The sequence below is a fragment of the Mixophyes fleayi genome, chromosome 5, assembly GCF_038048845.1.
Source record: "Mixophyes fleayi isolate aMixFle1 chromosome 5, aMixFle1.hap1, whole genome shotgun sequence".
NCBI classification, from domain to species: Eukaryota; Metazoa; Chordata; class Amphibia; order Anura; family Limnodynastidae; genus Mixophyes; species Mixophyes fleayi.
Window position 1 is genome coordinate 264,160,628 of NC_134406.1, and position 16,186 is coordinate 264,176,813.

The window sequence follows — 16,186 nt, forward strand, 5'->3', positions numbered from 1 at the left end:
CCCCCAAGTCTTCTGTAGCAAGTTAGGTTTATCTCTGTACCCTCCGCTCGTCAGGGACGGACTGTAACTCTCATGATCCTCCGCGGCTGGAGGGCAGAGTGTGGGCTCACTGTATGGGCACACTGTATGGGGGTGGACGAGGGTCTAGCAGGGAGCAGGTGTAACGTACAACATGGTATCACGTGACCGTCTCCTCTTCCTTGTTATTGGGGGAAGGGTTATAGTGTAACACTGTATGTTGTCCTGCACTATGGGAGCCATAGACTGAGCGCTGGTCCCTGTACCCCTCTGTAGTGACCCCCCCTACTGGCTGTGAGTCATGCAGGCAGCAGCCTCTGCCCCCCCAGTGCTACCAGAGCGCAGTGACTGCTGCTACACCAGCTGCTACTGGTAAGTGTCCCTGCAGGATTATATAGCACCCCACATCCTACCATCATCCTACACTGAGCACCCCACATCCTACTGTCACCCTCCGCCTAGCACCCCACACCCTACTGTCACCCTCCGCCTAGCACCCCACACGCTACTGTCACCCTCCGCCTAGCACCCCACATCCTACTGTCCCCCTCCGCCTAGCACCCCACATCCTACTGTCACCCTCCGCCTAGCACCCCACATCCTACTGTCCCCCTTCGCCTAGCACCCCACACCCTACAGTCACCCTCCGCCTAGCACCCCGCACCCTACAGTCACCTAACACCTCACATCCTACTGTCACCGTCCACCTAACACCCCCACATCCTACTGCCACCCTCCGCCTAGCACCCCACATCCTACTGTCATCCTACACTGAGCACCCCACACCCTACTGTCACCCTCAGCCTAGCACCCCTCATCCTACTGTCACCCTCCACCTTGCACCCCCTCATCCTACTGTCACCCTCCACCTAGCACCCCCACATGCTACTGTCACCCTCCACCTAGCACCCCCACATCCTACTGTCACCCTCCACCTAGCACCCCCACATGCTACTGTCACCCATGCACCTAGCACCCCCACATGCTACTGTCACCCATGCACCTAGCACCCCCACATGCTACTGTCACCCTCAGCCTAGCACCCCACATCCTACTGTCACCCTCCACCTTGCACCCCCTCGTCCTACTGTCACCCTCCACCTAGCACCCCCACATGCTACTGTCACCCTCCACCTAGCACCCCCACATCCTACTGTCACCCTCCACCTAGCACCCCCTCATGCTACTGTCACCCTTGCACCTAGCACCCCCACATGCTACGGTCACCCTTGCACCTAGCACCCCCGCATGCTACTGTCACCCGCTGCCTAGCACCCCCACATGCTACTGTCACCCGCTGCCTAGCACCCCCACATGCTACTGTCGCCCTCCCCCTAGCACCCCACACTGAAAGTGGGTGTATTCTCTGTGTTAGGTGACAGATCCGGTTTAAAGGCTAAGTCCAGTTTGCTATAACATATAATCAAGTGTAACGTCCTATATATATATATATATATATATATATATATATATATATATATATATATATATATATATATATATATATATAATATATATATATATGTTAATATAATATTAGTATTTTTAACTATCCATGCCAGGGACTTCTAATCAAGTTATTTAAAGGTTAAATTAGTCTTTTATACGGAGATGTGAAAAGACGTTTTATACTTGCCTGTTATAGAATAATTTGCTTCTAAATCTGAAAGTTATTTATTGGTCATTGAGTTGGGATGTGGGACAGACTTTACCAGAAATGTGGCAGAGGGCCCAGAACAACTTCTGCATGAGTAATCAAAGCTGTTTAGACATTTAAGGAAAGGTGAAATGTTATTTCTCTATCGTACCTTTCTACCCTTATTGTTTTAATATCTAGGATGTTTTCGACACAAGTTCCTATAACACATGCATTTTAATTGTTTGGACAGTGAAGAAAACGTGTGGAAGCTTTGCGAGTACATCAGAGATGAGAGTCGGCATCCGCTGGAAGAGTTCTACGCCGTGTTCCTGTCCAACGAGGAGAAGATGGTGAGAAAAATAATCCAAACTTGTCCTGTTTTGGGCTACCCCTCGTTAGTTTACCCTTCTCCCTACACATAGCAGGTAGGCCCCCAAATCTTCCCTCTCTGGTACCACCCATTTTCCTGGCTCTGAGAGACGGCTGTTGGTCGGCGGACACACAAAAGCTCTATGATAACTAAGCTATAGACCTCTCTTGTAAAGCTGTACGCAATGAACTTGTTTCCCAGAAAAGGTCACGATTCAGCACTAGTCAGGTGATGGGGGAATCACCTATTTGTTAAACACATGGGGAAGGTTTAATTACAAAAAAAGGGGGGGATTGTCCAAAAGTGACCCATCCCCCCATAAGGGCAGCGGTCTTCCAGCTGTTGTTGATCTTTCATTCTCAAGCTGCTGGTAGCGCTTTCCGGTTTGACCACAGCGGTTGTGGCTTTATAAGTGTTGCCCGTAGTGCCTGAAATACATGTCAGCCATGAATGTTTTATGTTGCTCACATGCTTACCACCAAGTCCTGTGGTTTTTAAAGGAGAGTTCTATGTAAAAAAGATTTCTGACCCCTGCTCTGGTGCCATTGTGTTTTGGGAAGTCGTACAGGCTGTGGCCCCTGATAATCGCTGGAGATGAAGCACCATCATGGAGGCTCACGCGTGCGACCTCTGTTCTGACCTTGGAGAGATGTGTTACTAAGGGAGAGGAACATTCCTACCTGGAGGTTTCCTTTAAACCTTTCCTCAAATGCTCCGAACAGGCCACGTTTTAAGGACTTACTGATTTATGCACAAGTAATTTATTGTGGCTAGTAATTAGCCCCCATGTTTTCACAAGGGGAAATTACTTTTCCAGAAAGGATCCCAACCTTATTTATAGACCACACATTTAATCATCTGTCTGATAGATTGCGATGCCCCATGAGAAAAAATAATGTTTTATTATTATCATTATTATTATTATGCAAATATTAGAATGTGCTGACACAGAGCAACCGATCAGACATCATCTTTCATCAGTCTAATGAAACCTGGATAAATAAGAACTAAGGAAATATCTAATTGGTTGCTACGGTTTTTCAACACAGTTATAGTATATTCGTAACATGCTAATAAACGAGTTTAATTGTCACGAAGTGTAACTGAAAGATATACACAATGGAAGCAGCTGTAACGATTGATAGACTGTATTATAATCAGTATTCGTTTAACCTAAAATGTTGCCCCACTGTGTGCAGGTGACTGTTACACTTTAATGCACCAAAAACTGTTATGTTTCCCGTAGCAAATACTAACCAACCTTTATTGTTGTACACGGTTAAACATTTGATATCAGCCATAAACATGTTTGTATGTTTCCCTTGGATTTTATACTTTGTCAGTTCTTTGGAGATGTATCCTGTGACCATTTGAAATGTAATTATGCTTTGGAACGTCCACAGTCTATTTCTTGTTCCACGAGCTGCTGTTTTGATTTCTACATAATGTTTACTTGCAGATACCAATTTGGAAACAGCAATCTGGAAAACGTGATGACCCTGTAATATGGGTGAGTGTGAACAGCCCAGCGTTTCCTGCAGGTCCTGACACCCCGGGCGTACAAACCATGTTGGATTGTGAAGTTCTAGTTATATTTAACACTACTACTAAGTAACTTCTAAGTTTTTAGCATTCAAGACAAAAAGGTCCACACAAGTATTAGTCCGTTAGTATTTTCAGGGCCTACATTGAAGTTCCTTGATAGATACAAATTGTGTTGTTCTAAATGTCATCTTCTAACCTCATCTCACTCTTGCCTACAAGACTTCCCTAGTGCCGCTGACCACCGCATCACTTCCAGGCCCAATCAGAACCCTCCAAAGTTTTGTCTTTTGTCTCTTAAAAGCCTCTTGTGCATTCAATATGTACCAATCTATGTCCCCACTGTACGGTGCTGCAGACTTTTGTGGCTTCATATAAAATACCAGTAATATTCATTATCTGTAACATTCCCCTTCATACTGCAGATATAGGTCAGTATTAGAAGGAGGATATGATTGATAAAGGAGGGTCTGAACCTGGACACATCTAACTATCTAATCTCTCATTTCTCTAATGTTTTCTGCGTTGGTAGTTAGGATTTTGTTCTGTTTTTGTTTTTTGTGCATATTACGCATTGTTTTCTCTCTCTGTGGCTATTGCACACTACCGTACATGCCTCCGAAATACCCCAGCCAGGTCATATATGTGTTGTCCCTGCAGGATTACCATGTTATTTTGCTTCATGTCTGCAGTGGAGGTCAGAGGTTTATCTATGACCTGGACACTGTGCTGCCGTTTCCGTGTGTCTCTGACGTATATATAAAGGAAGCTCTCCGTTCAGAACGCAATATTCCTAAAGACTTAAGAAGGTAGAGTATGCATATGTGTATGTGTGTTTAATCTCTAGTACACTTTTTTTTTTTTCTCGTCTGTCCACTAGGGGGCAGAGTCAATTCAGCGCGCAGTGCTGCCAAACATGGCCGAAGTGTTCAGGTGCGCACTCTGCCACCTATTACAGTGAGGAATCTACGTTTGTTTTTTCTGCGCACCTCTGTAGGACGTCTGTTTCAGTCAGAACACGGCCTCGATGTGTCTCCGCAGGCTGTTCTGAAGACACATCGTGCTGGATTGAATCTCATCCTAGATCTCTCTCTCACATTTTAGTACTGTAAATTCATAGATTGTAGTTCCTCAGACGTGCAGTAGGTGGCAGCCTTTACTAGAGTTAATACAGTGGACTTTTTTGTCTTTCCTTGAATAAATTTCACTGCAATAAATTTATATAAGCTCTAAATATATCAAATTGTTTTCCTTAAAAACCGTTCCAGATGTGCCACAATCTGGATTAAGTTACTGGTTTGGTATTTCAATAAAGAAAGAGCATTAAGGGAAAATGATTTTCAAAGGAAACTGGACTTTTCACGAAGTGTATAGTTTGTTGTACAGTTGGGCATAAAGTTTGACGGGTATGTTTTCACTGAGAATATGGGGGTGCTACAGCCTTGTGTTATGTGGGCCACATGTGACCCTTTGGGGGGAGTTCTGGTCCTGTCGGAGCCTAGCGTGATGTGTATCTGCACACGTGCAGCTATTGCGGTAAGTAAAGCGTTACTAATTTATACGCACACCGCTGTGAGGATCCAGCAAAAATCGGAGAGGTATTCCTGCCATAGCATCCTGTGGAGACCGCACCTTGCACTGAACTGCATTCTCCCCTTTGTGTTTTTGGTGCAGTAAATTATAGCAGCACTTATATTAAACTAAACCTCAGCATATTCTGCAATTTATAGCTGTATTACTATATTAAATAATGTCTCTGAAGTGTTTTATACTTAACTCCTTAATGATCAGGGCTGTATGAATATCCGTATTTGGTTAAATCCTGTTAGCGACCCCCCCCCTCACCTGTTGATCTGGGAGTTTGATGTTCATGATTCATAGATGAACATTTTAGCGTTTCGCGGTAAGTTGTATTTTGGGTCTTGGAGGCTCAGCTTATAATATGTGGTTGCCGACGTGTACACATTCAGGATCAATGACCCGGTATTGCAGACCGCAGTGAATGTCGGTGATATCACAATAAGGATTAGGTACAAATTTGTTTTTCTTTCTTTTTTTTTTTTTTTTTAAACTATATCTTACTGGTTGGGGACATTGATTTCTATGTTAAACTGACCTTTTACAAACGGGTTGAAAGATCAGGAAAGCAGCATTCACCATTCATGATCTGTCACTAATTTTCTAAAAAATAAAAAAAATTTGCGTAAGAATCAATAATCCCTGTGCCTAGGAGATTGCAAGCATCCAACTGACCTTCAATTGATCAAAGTTTTCTTTGTTTCTTTTTTTTGTACAAAAAGATACGTAAGGCATTTTTCTCAGATAACTACAGTTCCATGTAATAATGTAGTCAATGGAGCATACTGCCTCTTCTGTCTCTGTTCCCCAGGGTGCCGTCCTCTGCACACTTTAAACCAGAGTGGATTAATAATTATCCCAATCCGGGAGGTGAGAAATACACTGTTGACCTTTAATGAGCTCCAAAGCCTGACCGCTCAACATTTCAACGGACTTACACTATTTTTTTAAACATGTTGAAAATGCCGAATTATGTAGTTCATATTATTAATAATAGTGTAATATAATAATAATTAATAATTTTAGCATCTTCAAGTAGTTTTCAAAGATTAATTCATTTTAACGGTTAAACATACTAGTGTTTAGGGAGAGAAGGCTCTAATCTGAAGAGCTCACAATCTAGAAGAATTAGTCGAGACTAAATTGTTACTGTGCCAGTTAGGAACTGCAGAGCGTTAGACTGTTATCCTGGACATTACATCCCATGAGTCTTCCTGATATCACATGTGGAAACTATTAGGAATACTGTAATTTAAGAATAACTGTGACCGGATGGGCGTACTTTGCCACCCGGTCTGTAGGGGTGAAGGAGCACTGGCGGGATCTTCTTCCTGCACAGTTTATCTGGGTTTCTATCTCACTGTCAGTGACCAACTGTTACTGATCACTCCTACTGGTGTCACTGGAAATGCCAACTAGTTGCAGGAGAATTTGGCTGCCACCACTTGGCTCCTTTGCGGCCTCCAAAAAGGCATACTTCTGGGGTAACTGGTATAGCTGCTGCAGCACCTCTTTGCTGTGGGCTGGCTGGTACTCCCTGACCGCTTACTATGGACCAGGACCGCTGGGTAGCGGCCAGAGTGTTGACACAGAGACGCTGGGTTCAACACTGGACAGCCGAGGAACAGATTAGAGTGTAAGCTCTTATCTGTTGGTCACAGGATACAGCAGGTAATAGTTGCAGGCAGAATCTTCATGCAGTGATGGTTTATTGCTCAAGAGTCCTGACAAGGAATTTTACACACTAGTTTGAGGGACTAGTGATCTTTCCAGAAGTTACAGATGGAATGACACATTACATGGTCAAACAGAGCTCTTTTTATACAGATTCTAACACAAATCCTGGCACAGAGATGTCTGATATATTACATCAGATTTTTACCATCCTGATGTGGTCTATCCTCAAAACTTAAGAGTTAGCGCAATTTTAAACGTTAATAAAATTGACATCAATTTCCTAAATGAATTGCTGGTTGCATTATTTATGTAGCTCGTCTATCTTTTTAACAAGACAGGTTGATAGGTAACGACCTACGGCCGTGCATTCAGGGTAAAGCAAGTATTTGTCACCTCTGAGATGAAAAGACTTACTTAGCATTTCCTGCATTCAGCAAACAGGCTTTCTATAACCTGACATACCACATTAGAAATCAATAAATGTCCTAAAGAGAAATACAACACAATATAAAAAAAATATCTGTACATTTGCAATGATTTGCAGTGCACCCCTAATTAAAATAAATATCTACAATAAGGTATTTATACATGATCCAGGCACTATAATACATTGAGTAACTTTAAAAATCTATCAATAAATGGAACTGTAAGTTGTTTTTTGTTTTTTAAGAGGGGGGGGTGTTTTGTTATCTGCTATGTATGTAAATGAATGTGCTGATTTTTATGTCCTAGGAAGTTGAGGTTGGTGAGGGCAGATGAGTTTCTAAAGACTTTCGCTTCTGATCGATCCCACATGAAAGACCCGGACAATAAGTGGAAACAGCCTCCACCAGCCTATCAGTGTATCCACACCGCAGGTCAGTGACCTATCCCTAACGGGACATCTCCGGTCATATGTGTAAAACTTATAACCATAACCTAGTCTATAGAGCTGTGTTGTAAAGCTGGGGACGACTTGTGCAGTCCGGCTCCCAAATTCGGGTAATGGGCACTCCCCCTCTGCTATTATACCTGACCTCCTGCACCTTTTTACTAGTCCATTTCAATGTTTTTTGTTTGTTTTTCAAGCTCCCTTCTGCGCTTTGTATCTCCGCTGACGGCATTCAGCAGGGATCTGTGATTTTGTTGGTTTGTTTTTTTATACTTGAGCATATCATCATCAGCTATTTATATAGCACCACTAATTCTGTAGCGCTGTACAGAGAACTCATTCACATTAGTCCCTGCCCCATTGTCGGGAATTGAACTTGTGACCCCAGTGCTGTGAGGCAGAAGTGCTAACCACTAAGCCACTATGCTGCATATGACCCAGCTTTGTTGTAGCAACGACCGTCTTTGTGTCATATCCATTAATCTACTACTGATATAAGTACAGGACTGACGAACACAGTATTGAGCAAGAAAGAATAAACCATGCTTTCAGTAATTATTGCGGTCAATAGATGAAGTCATCTTTTATTTAAAGGGGGATTCCACCTTCAGATTATCATTAAGGAGCAGCCCACCTATTTTGCAGTGTTATAATGCCTTTGGTATTTGTGGATACAAATGATTTGCATCAGCATCACCCAGTTAGACCATGTGCCCACATCCGTTCCATTCTATCACTGCTGAACGGAGAGATTGACGCCCGCAGAGACTATAGGGGGAGAGGCAGGATAGTGCACACAAGCATCTTATACACCGGATGATGCAGCAGGATGAACAATAGGAGATGCTCATATTAGTGGCTCTAAACCTGTTATTTTCGCCCACACTAATGGACACAGGTTTCAGCCTGTTCTGAAAATACCCCCTGCACCCCAGTAGCTGTGTTGAGAGTTGTAGTGTTATTTGTATACTGTATTGTACTGTCTTGTCGTTTGCCCTCTGCACGGCGCTGCGGACTACATGTGGCGCTCAATAACCTTTATTTTTCATTAATAATAATTCTCATTTGTTGTGTTTGTTTCATGTCCCGCCTCCTCTCCTTGTTGCATATATATGTTAGTGTATAGTGAAATCAGGATGTCAGGCTGAGGGGCTGATTTCCTTCCCCCCCCCACCCTGTGAATGACCAACACATCACTGTATGTTCCAGCAGATATATGAACAGGGTCTTCTCTACCCTATAAAGTGAAGTTACAGACAGAAATGGATGCATTGGTCTAGTTGTAATCTCACATATTGTTTGACACATCTGCTAATCTCCTCCAGTGCTGCCCAGCTACTTTTGTAGCAGGAGGGACCCGTTGTAGCGGCTCTAATTGCAAGACCTCCGACGGCCACGTGATACCGGCAGCCGATCGTCAATCGGTCCCAGCTATATGAGCTGTAGCCCAGCTGAGCTTACAATAAGTGGAAAATGCCACCATTTAGATTGTGAGCCCAGCTGTATCCGCAGCGCCGCACTGTGTGATACCTTGTGGCGCCTTAACAAATAAATGATGATAATAATATGAGAGTGACAGGACTGTTATATAGAGACATTGGTGGGCTTCTCGATAGACGAACCCCCACCAAAGTGCTATTATTGGGAAGGGAGGTGATTTATTACATTTGAAAGCCACTTGTAAACTCCTTGACGGAACGTTGGCAGAGAATAGCTGGGTAACACAGCGACTCCTCTTGTGCCATTGTCTCTCCAGCAGCGGTTATACAGTTGCTGTCTGCATCATTGCATACACTGAATAATTAACATTTGAAAAGTTTCCACTGGGAGCAGAACTGTCGGACAGTTCATTACCCCGTACAGGGTAAAATCATAACCTGATGTCCACAGCGGCTAATAATCTACTTGCATCTTCTGCACTGTAACCCTTTGCATGGAATAGGGGAGTAAAATGCCATTCCTATACAAGTGATAATCCTGACTTATACACACATCCCAAGGAGCTGCAAAGGTGCTGAAAGTCTCTAAAACTCTGTTATGTTTTCACAAGGAGCGTTCCAAACATATCTGGCTCCGGACAACGCTTTGACAGATTTGCTGGTTTTATATAAACCTGCTCGGAATGAGCAGACTCTGATCAACAAGTTCAGCACAGACGTTGCTTTGCACTTTGCAGCAGTGTTTTGTACACGGACATTAACCCTCTCAGGTCTCTGTTGCCAAAAAAACATTCACGAGAAAATATTTTTCTATTTAATATTGTTTGCATTCGGTTGAGTTTTCTATAAATGTTCACTAAAATAAATAGTTATACGTTATTCTGCAGTGAGAACCTTTTTTTCCCCCACAAAGAACCTCTCTTAATATATGTGATGTCACACAGGCCGGAACATACTGCCCAAACTGTTCATATTCTTCTTGGTGTTTTATTGAAAGGGTGTTAAGATGTTTGTGTCCTGAATGCTTATGTAAAAAAATACACACCTTATGCAACTGTGGTGCAAATCACACGATTCACCACCGTTTGGTTAGAGATGGCAAGAGTATGTACACTCCCACAATCATGCTTTATCTCACCAAAGCTCTGTTGATTTGGTTTTCTAAGCTTCCTAAAAATCTCTATAAATGATGGAACGATGGCGGGTAAATATGGAAGTGTGCGTGCACTCAGGACCAGCAGTGTAGGCAGATATCTGTAGAGTACAGAGTCGCCATCTTTTCAGCAGATGGTTATGAGAGATGAAGATCATAGAAGGTAGATTGTGTAGGTGTGTACACAGGAATCTGCATTCGCATCAGGACTTTGGTGAAATCATTAGAGACATTGCATCTGTATGATTGCATATGTGTGTACCCATCTTTAGAGCTCTGAAAAGCAACACCTGGGGTCCAGTATGTCCATGTGTATCCTGAAATGGATGGAGAAGAGAGACTCCGTAGACAGTTTACTGGAATGTTCACAGCAGCACAGAGTATTTTGCTAGAGGATTGTTCTGATTTTGTGGGTGGCAGTGACCTGTCCACACATTGTTCTCGTTAGAGGCAACAGGAAGCCACACGCTGATAGTTGGGCTAGTGACATGTGGGCGCTTTGGATCCACCAGTATTCCACGTCCTTACCGGGGTCGTGTGCTCGGAACACCGCTTCCACACTGACTGCATGTATGTCAACAGCATTTGGGTTCAGTACATGGGTACTCAGAGTGCATGTAGGCAGGGCATGCTGGAACTTGTAGTTCCATAACAGCGGGAGAGACACAGAATACCAATAACTGCAGCTGGTATTGTTGATCAGTGTTACTCTGATTTTCTTTGTTTCTACTTTGTTACAGAATCCTCTATGAACTTGGACGACTTTATCAGCATGGACCCACAAGTGGGCTACGGCACAGTGTACGCATTGGAAGAATTCACCAAGCGTTTCAGCACACCCGTTTGACGTATTGCTTGTGTAATACATGAAGACAATACAACTAAACCAGCCATTGTTCAGAACAAGTTTCCACCGTGCATAATTCATCCATCACATTGTGAATGTTCCATCGCTCGGCTGCGTTTGTCCGGGGGGGGGGGGGGGGTACAGACACAGCGAGCACTCGTACAACAAGCTCTCTCTACCTGACATTTATTTATCACCAGCAGATTCTCAAACAGCTACAAGAAAAAAAAAACGTTTTAGTGATGGATATAGTGAATTTTTCTTACTGGATTGCAATAAAACAAAACACATATTTAGGAATTCAACATCAGCAGACAGTATTCATCTTACAGGGCCCATGTTGTTGGAACTGGGAAAAAAACCTGGATTTTGTTGCTGTTAATGGACATGAACATTAAAAGTTCATTTGACGATAACAATGTAATAGCAATATTAATGTAATACACATGCCTTTATATTTCTGAACCCCGTTGTAATGCTGTATTGCATTGTAAAACTGGACATACATTAAATGCTTTTAATTTTAATTGCGTGGGGTTTATTTATTTCCCTTTGTGTTTTAACTGAATAATAAAGAAAATGCAGGATTTATTGCTGTGTCAACAACTTTTCAAGCTCCCCACTCATCAGACGTGTTCATCAGGGAATGCTGTATTTAAACCATAATGATATAATTTGAGTTTCTATCTATTTAGGTTGTGTATGTCTTATCACTTATCAGTTCCCTTGGTGCATCAACGACAATCTTCCACCCACTAGTTGTGGTGCGATCCGTGTCTTCAGTGTTCCAAAGTGATATCATTTTTTAAAAGTTTAAGGGCAAGACATGGCTGTCCGAGAAGAGTCCCCAGTGTAATTGGGATGCAATCACTCTCTCACACAGAGGATGCCTGAAAACAGCTTGTCTTATTAGTTTCCTACTTAAAATAAATAAGTTGATTTAGATAAATATGTCAGTGATTTGTTTATTTTTGCATCCATAAGGGCTGATTAATTGTGTGGCCAATCAAATTTTGATGTGCCTGTTTTAATAGGATTATCAAACTTTTCCTCAATTTGCACAAAGTCGTAAAAATTAAACCAGGACTGATGGTGCGAAAGAAAGTTCTCGGATTTCCAAGAATACTTTTTAAATTGGAAAAGATTTGTCTAGAACCGCATGCTGCTAATTTAATTAATTTTGTGAGAATTTTCAGCAATGTATAAGTGATGAACAGTCAGAATTATTATTACGCAAATAAAAACAGATTCCAAAGTTATATTAAGGAAAGGAAGCATGGAAAACTCATTAGGGACTTGGAAGACTCCAAGCAGGGAATTGTTTAAAAGAAACAACATTCACTAGTAAAATACATATTGGGTGTCTGGAACGCAAAACGAACGTATTGTGCAGTTTTTAGAAACTCATGTACATCAGGCATACGTACGTGCTTATTCTGCAAGGAGCGGATTTGAAGATAATTCTGTTCATAAATACTGGTCTAGGTGCGCTCTGCTCTAACGGATATTACACTTCAGGATACGTCCAATACTTATGTGGAATATCAAGTCACAAACGAACACACAGAAAAAAAACTATTCAACTAATATAATCTGTTAATAATATAATCATTAATGACAAAACCTAAAACAATTTTTAAAAAGTTTGTTTTTAAAATAAAATACATTTATTAGGGTGTTATGAATGTCTACTGTACATAAAATAAATGTTTACAATTGCTCCTGATTACAAACACGTTATAGCTAGAGATGCTCAGGCTCGGTTCCTCGAGAACCGAACACACCCGAACTTAGGGGATCCGAGTACCAAGCCCAGCTCGGAACTGTTGCGTGCCTTCGGAATTAAAAAAACGAGACAAAACGTCATTGTGACGTCCTTGGATCTCTCGAGTTCTCATTTACTGTTAAAGATCCAACATTACGAAGGGTGGGAGGGCTGATCCCCATTTTTCTTTTCTGCCACTGCTGTGTGCCAATGTGTCCTAGATGTACCAGGAACTGCCGTGTGTTTGTGTCATTGCTGTCTCTTACCATCCAGCCAGGTCGCTGCAGTATTTGTCCGAAAGTGTATGAAAATAATATTGTGATCTGTGAGGTGGTCAAAATTGACTGCAAATGACTTAAATTAATGTTATTGAGGTTAATAATAATGTAGGAACAAAAAAAAAGAGCAAATATATGTGATTTTAGCAATTTTTCTAAAAAATCCAAAACCAAAACACACAAGGGCAGTTTTGCCTGAACCAAAACACGAAGCTAATCCAGATCCAAAACCAGTTCACAGAGGTTAGTGCGCATCTCACAGCTGTCAACACCAGACCTGTAGCTGGTGCAAGGGATACGATAGATAAACATGTACCTGAGAGATGCCCAAAGTTTGTCAGACGCTGCTGCGTGCGCCCGAGCTTGGCACACCCTTACTGTACATTGACTGCGTGCATACGCCCGTTCCCCTCCCCATTCCGCCCCTGAAATTGTCAACTGTCCTTTCCGCTCAAAGATTATTATTATTATTAATTTTTATTTATAAGGTGCCACTAGGTAGCCGTAGCGCCGTACAGGGACAGACAGAAACGCGATACAGGGTGAGACAGCACAGTACAGTTAACAGAAAGCACAGTAACTCTGAAGCTCCATGAACAGCTAGATTAGAGGTGAGAGCCCCCAGCGGGGTAGAGACAGGGGCCAGAGGACCTCACGGAGGAGACAAGGAGCTGGAGAGCAGAGTTAAGGTGGTGGAGAACAGAAGGAGAGGAGGCCCTGCTCGGAGGAGCATACAATCTAAGGGGAGGGTAGGACGGACAGAGACACAATGGTAGGAGGAGGGAATGGGGAGAGCGGAGGCAGAGACAGAGAGGGGGGGGGGGAGAGGGGAATGAAAAGGTGGGAAGAAGGAGGGGGACAGGCGAGGGAGGGGGGTAGGGGGAGACTGGGAGGAGGTCACTGGGTGGGGGAGTGAAGGGCTTTAAGGAAGAGGTGGGTTTTTAGGGCCCATTTGAAGCTGGACAAGTTGGGGGAAGTTCTGATGGAGCGGGTGAGCTGGTTCCAGTGGAGGGGGGCAGCGCGGGAGAAGTCTTGGATGCGAGCATGGGAGGAGGTAACCAGGGGGGAAGAGAGGCGACGGTCGTTAGTCGAACGTAGAGGGCGGGATGGAGCGTGAATGGAGATAAGGTTGGAGATGTAGGGAGCAGTGGAGTTGGAGAGGGCCTTGAAAGTAAGAGTGAGGAGCTTGAACACAATTCTGTAGGGGATGGGGAGCCAGTGGAGGGATTGGTAGAGGGGGGAGACAGAAGAGGAGCGGCGAGAAAGGAAAATGAGCCGAGCGGCTGCATTGAGTACGGAGCGAAGGGGAGCGGGATGAGAGCGGGGGAGGCCAGTAAGGAGGAGGTTACAGTAGTCTAAGCGGGAGATAAGAGAGTGGACAAGGGCTTTAGTGGCATCTTGGGAGAGGAAGGGCCGAATGCGTGCGATGTTGCGCAGCTGGAAGCGGCAGGATTTGGCGAGAGAGAGGAGTCCAGGGTGACGCTGAGGCAGCGAAGTTGAGAAACAGGGGAAATAGAGGAGTTGAGAACGGTGATAGAAAGGTCGGAAGGGGAGGGGGAGTGAGTGGGGGGAAAGACAATAAATTCGGTTTTTGTGAGATTGAGTTTGAGGAATCTAGAGGACATCCAGGAGGAGATGGCGGAGAGGCAGGCGGACACCCTGAAGAGGAGGGAGGGAGAGAGATCGGGAGAGGAAAGGTAGAGTTGGGTGTCATCCGTATAGAGGTGGTACTTGAGACCAAAGGAGCTGATGAGTTCACCGAGGGAACAGGTGTAAAGGGAGAACAGTAGGGGTCCGAGAGCAGAGCCTTGGGGAACCCCTACTGGAAGGGAGGAGGGGGAGGAGATAGATCGGGAGGTGGAGACGGAGAAGGTACGGTCAGCAAGGTAAGAGGTGAACCAGGACAGGGCGGAGCCGGAGAGGCCAAAGGATTGAAGGGTGTGGAGCAAGAGCGGGTGGTCAACGGTGTCGAAGGCCGCTGAGAGATCCAAGAGAATGAAAAGAGAGAAGTGGCCCCTAGCTTTGGCAGAGAGGAGATCGTTGGTGACTATGGCCAGGGCAGTTTCGGTGGAGTGGAGGGGGCGGAAGCCAGATTGGAGAGGATCGAGGAGGGAGTGATCAGAGAGGTAGGTGGAGAGGCGGCTGCAGACGAGCCTCTCAAGTATTTTGGAGGCAAAAGGGAGAAGAGAGATGGGGCGATAGTTGGAGAGAGAGGTGGGGTCGAGATGAGGTTTCTTAAGAATGGGGGATACAAGAGCGTGTTTGAAGGAGGAGGGGAAGATGCCGGTGGAGAGGGAGAGGGAGATAAATTGGATGTTGCTGCGTTCACGGGCGTATGGTCCGTTTCCGGACATGCACGGTGCGGTTTTAAAATACGACACATATCGGCATTTACGCTTTTTAATGAATCGCTCCCTTTGTGTGGAAATTGGTGGCGAAAATAAGTAAATGTCTAAGCTTAAAACGGCTACATACATGCAGTGATTTTTGCAGTTTACCCTTTATTAGTTTCTTACTTTTAAATATGTTTCTTTTATCTTGTTGAAGTTATGTCAAACATTTTGGCCAATCAACTATTGTGTTGCCTATTATCCCATCCGGCCTCAGTTTATGTTGTGTCATTGGTACACGTTCTCGTCTCAGAAATGCCACATTCTTAGATCTTAAATCCTCCAGATTTTAGTCTCCTTTTCTGGAAGTTGCTCAAACTCTGTAGCTTTTCAAGCGAGATGATTTTCTAAATTGGATTAATGTTCTTAAGATATTTCTTGTGTGAACTGAGAGAAAAATATCTTTAGTCTAAAGCTTCCAGCCTACATAACTATGTTGACTTGCAGTCAGATTCTATCATACAGTTATCACTTTTCGTTTGGGGATCATAATTGGGGGAATTGTCAGAAATGTGGTCATCCATATTTGCTAATTTTTTTAGGGTTACTTCAAAACAATTACAATGCTCTGTGCATCGGAAGATTGAGCCATCATAAACGAGCAATTTTCCTTAATGAT

The 16,186-nt window shown here is 43.7% G+C and overlaps 1 protein-coding gene across 1 annotated transcript; it reads left to right on the top strand.

The window, feature by feature from the left end:
• Positions 1–78: 78 nt before the first annotated feature.
• Positions 79–11,661, top strand: NTAQ1 (N-terminal glutamine amidase 1). Its single transcript, XM_075214030.1, has 6 exons — positions 79–390; positions 1,908–2,007; positions 3,487–3,537; positions 4,230–4,378; positions 7,557–7,681; positions 11,028–11,661. Exons 1-6 carry the CDS (start codon positions 320–322, stop codon positions 11,132–11,134), a joined length of 603 nt encoding a protein of 200 aa, XP_075070131.1. The 5' UTR covers positions 79–319; the 3' UTR covers positions 11,135–11,661.
• Positions 11,662–16,186: the final 4,525 nt, after the last annotated feature.

Bases quoted from the DNA above. Each gene is read 5' to 3' on its own strand.
- NTAQ1 (XM_075214030.1), top strand. From the start codon at position 320: ATGCAGGCAGCAGCCTCTGCCCCCCCAGTGCTACCAGAGCGCAGTGAC. The intron at 4,379-7,556 runs GTAGAGTATGCA...TTTATGTCCTAG, and splicing joins ATTCCTAAAGACTTAAGAAG to GAAGTTGAGGTTGGTGAGGG. The intron at 7,682-11,027 runs GTCAGTGACCTA...ACTTTGTTACAG, and splicing joins TCAGTGTATCCACACCGCAG to AATCCTCTATGAACTTGGAC.